Source organism: Cebus imitator, unplaced genomic scaffold, assembly GCF_001604975.1.
Source record: "Cebus imitator isolate Cc_AM_T3 unplaced genomic scaffold, Cebus_imitator-1.0 Scaffold190, whole genome shotgun sequence".
NCBI classification, from domain to species: Eukaryota; Metazoa; Chordata; class Mammalia; order Primates; family Cebidae; genus Cebus; species Cebus imitator.
In genome coordinates, this window is record NW_016107505.1 from 652,631 (window position 1) to 655,590 (window position 2,960).

General features: G+C 59.6%; 1 protein-coding gene across 1 annotated transcript in view; it reads right to left on the minus strand.

The window, feature by feature from the left end:
* Positions 1–2,565, minus strand: part of SBK2 (SH3 domain binding kinase family member 2) — an 8,719-nt gene extending 6,154 nt beyond the window's left edge. Inside the window, exons 1-2 of the mRNA XM_017546585.2 lie at positions 2,487–2,565; positions 1,286–1,540 (exon numbers count right to left, since the gene is read on the minus strand). Of these exons, the coding sequence (XP_017402074.1) occupies positions 1,286–1,538 (253 nt within the window). The 5' untranslated portion in view covers positions 1,539–1,540; positions 2,487–2,565. The remainder of the gene's footprint in view (positions 1–1,285; positions 1,541–2,486) is intronic.
* Between the last annotated feature and the right edge of the window lie 395 nt (positions 2,566–2,960).

Consider the following 2,960-nt stretch of genomic DNA (forward strand, 5'->3'; position numbering starts at 1 on the left):
AGGAGGTTGAGGCAGGAGAATTGCCTGAACCCAGGAGGCGGAGGTTGCGGTGAGCCGAGATCTCGCCATTGCACTCCAGCCTGGGTAACAAGAGTGAAACTCTGTCTAATAAAACAAAAAAAGAAAACACAAAAATTAGCTGTGCCTGTAATCCCAGCTACTCAGAAGGCTGAGGCAGGAGAATTGCTTGAACCCGGGAGGTGGAGGTTGAAGTGAACCGAGATGGTGCCACTGCACTCCAGTCTGGGTGACAGAGCAAGACTGTCTCAAAAAAAAAAAAAAAGGAAAAAGTTCTGTTGTGGAAGCCCCCGCCTTTGTTACGGCAGCCTCAGCAGATGAATGCATGCTCTTTCTGCATTCGCGCTAGGAGATTCTTGAAGGCAGGAACTGGCTGTGATTCAGTTCTGGGTCCTTGCCCACTCAACCCCCCAGCACAGGGCTGGGCTCAGAAGGTGCGCCCTGAACCGACTGACCTCAGCTTTCCTCCATGTTTCCTGTTTCATGGAAGGATGCAGGCTGTGTATGTACTTGGCATAAAGGTCCAGGGAGTAAGGAGCTGTCCTGCACACCCACTGTGTGCCGGCCTTGCTAAGTGCTTAGCAGACAGCATCACTGTGCATCATCCCACAGTGACCACTACAGCCACCACATGAGGCTCGTGAGCCGGGAGCTCTGTCTTACCAGCATTGTCCCCAGCAACCAGAGCAATCCACATGCACTCAGAGGATCAACCATTCTTCCAATAGAAATCGTTACCCACGTTTTTCAAAGGCGGAAGCTGAGGCTCAGAGAGGTCAAGGGAATTCCTCAAAACACACAGCTTTTGGCAGGGCACTGTGGCTCACGCCTATAATCACAATTGCAATTTGGGAGGCTGAGGCAGGCAGATCACTGGAGGCCAGGAGTATGAGACCACCCTGGCCAATATAGCAAAACCCTATCTCTACTAAAAAAGAAAAATATACACACACAAAACTTTAGCTCGGTGTGTTAGTGCACACCTATAGTCCTAGCTACCTGGGAGGCTGAGGCAGGAGGCTCACCTGAACCTGGGAGGTGGAAGTTGCAGTGAGATTGTGCCACTGCACTGCAGCCTAGGCGATAGAGTGAGATTCTGTCTCAAAAACAAACCACGAGCCAAAGAAACAAAAACAAAAAACACAAAGCTTTGGAGGGTGGAGGTAAGACTTGATTCTGGTCTACCAGCCTCCCCAGCCTGGGCCATCCCAGGCCTGTGCCCTGCCCCCAACTGAACACTGCCACCTCATGCCCCACCACCCAGTACCTTTCTGACGATGGGTGACCAGAAGGACTTGGCCGTAGCGACCCTGGCCCAGGGGACGCACCTCCTCATAGAGCTCGTCCACCTCGGCCCGGACCAGGGTCTGAGCACTCAGCGTCATCATGTCCTCCAGAGCCAGAGCAGCCTCCCGGCCCTGCTGGAGTTCCTCCACAGTCAGACCGCCCAGGCCCTCCTCCTCGCCATCCTCTGAAGTCCTCACCTCCACCGGCCCTTCCTCAGATTGTTTGCCGGGCATTTCTGCAAGGACAGAGGGGCGCCCAGGCTCAGGCCCCAGACCCAAGGGAGGAGGAGACTGGGGATCTGGACTCCTGGGTCTGAGGGAGGAGGGGCTAGGGGGTCTGGACTCCTGGGTCTGAGGGAGGAGGGGCTAGGGGGTCTGGACTCCTGGGTCTGAGGGAGGAGGGGCTGGGGTCTGGACTCTTGGGTCTGAGGGAGGAGGGGCTGGGGTCTGGACTCCCGGGTCTGAGGGGGAGGGGCTGGGGTCTGGACTCCTGGGTCTGAGGAGGAGGGGCTGGGGGCTCATTGCCCTTCTCATTGTGACTCAGTCTCCCTCTTGGTGAGAGGCGGGGAGACCAGTCTGTGCTGTGAGGTGAGTTCAAGCCCCAGTTCACAGATGTCCCTGCCCCCACATCCCTGCCCCGCCACCCTGAGGTTGAAAGATGAACCAGATAACCGAGACTCCCCCCATCTTGTTTCCAAAGCAAACAGACTTGGGCCCTGGGGGTGGATGAGTAGCCTCTGTCTCCTGAGAACAAACAGGTGCTCTGGGCCCAGGACTGGGAGGGCGGGGCTGCGCAGAGCGCCTGGGACGCCTGGGACGCCTGGGTCCTGCATGGGGCCGAGCACTTGGGATCAGCCCCCAAGCTCTGGACAGGCCTGGGGTCCCACTTTCCCAGCCCAGCCGCCACCTCAGACCTGGACCCCCAGCCTCTCCTCTGCCAGACCCAGGGGTCCAGGCCCCAGCCCACCCCTCTCCCAGAACCTTATACAACTCACACAATTGGGGACCCCCAGATTCTGCTTCCCTCACCCTCAACCATGCCACAGCCTCCAGGTGCAGCCTGGGCACCCCTGAGGGACCAAGGACGCGGGCCACCTGGCACAGTCACCCTCAGGTGCCACCCACCTCAGGCCAGGGTGCTCTACCCGCCTCCAGACCTGGGCTCAGCCCTTCAGACCTCACCTCCTCCAAGGCCTGCCTGACCCTCTGGTGCCGGCTGTGGTCAGTGCCCGGCACTTAGGGCCCATGCCAGCAGAGGCCTGCCCAGAAGCAAGACCCGCCCCCACCTTGGGGGTCGTAAGGCCCCGCCCCCAGGCCCGCCCCTTCTGCCCCCACTGGGAGCAGAGCGACATCGTGCGATGACTCCTGGAACTGGCTGTGATCAGGCGGATACCCTGACCCAAGAACTCAGCCCTCCCTCAGACCCAGGAGTCCAGGCCCCAGCCCTCCTTCCTCAGACCCAGAGTCCAGGCCCCAGTCCCTCCTCCCTCAGATCCAGGAGTCCAGGCCCCAGCCCTTCTCCCTCAGACCCAGAGTCCAGTCTCAGCCCCTGCTCCCACAGACCCAGAAGTCCAGACCCCCAGCCCCTCCTCCCTCAGACCCAGGAGTCCAGACCCCCAGCCCTCCTCCCTCAGACCCAGGAGTCCAGACCCCCAG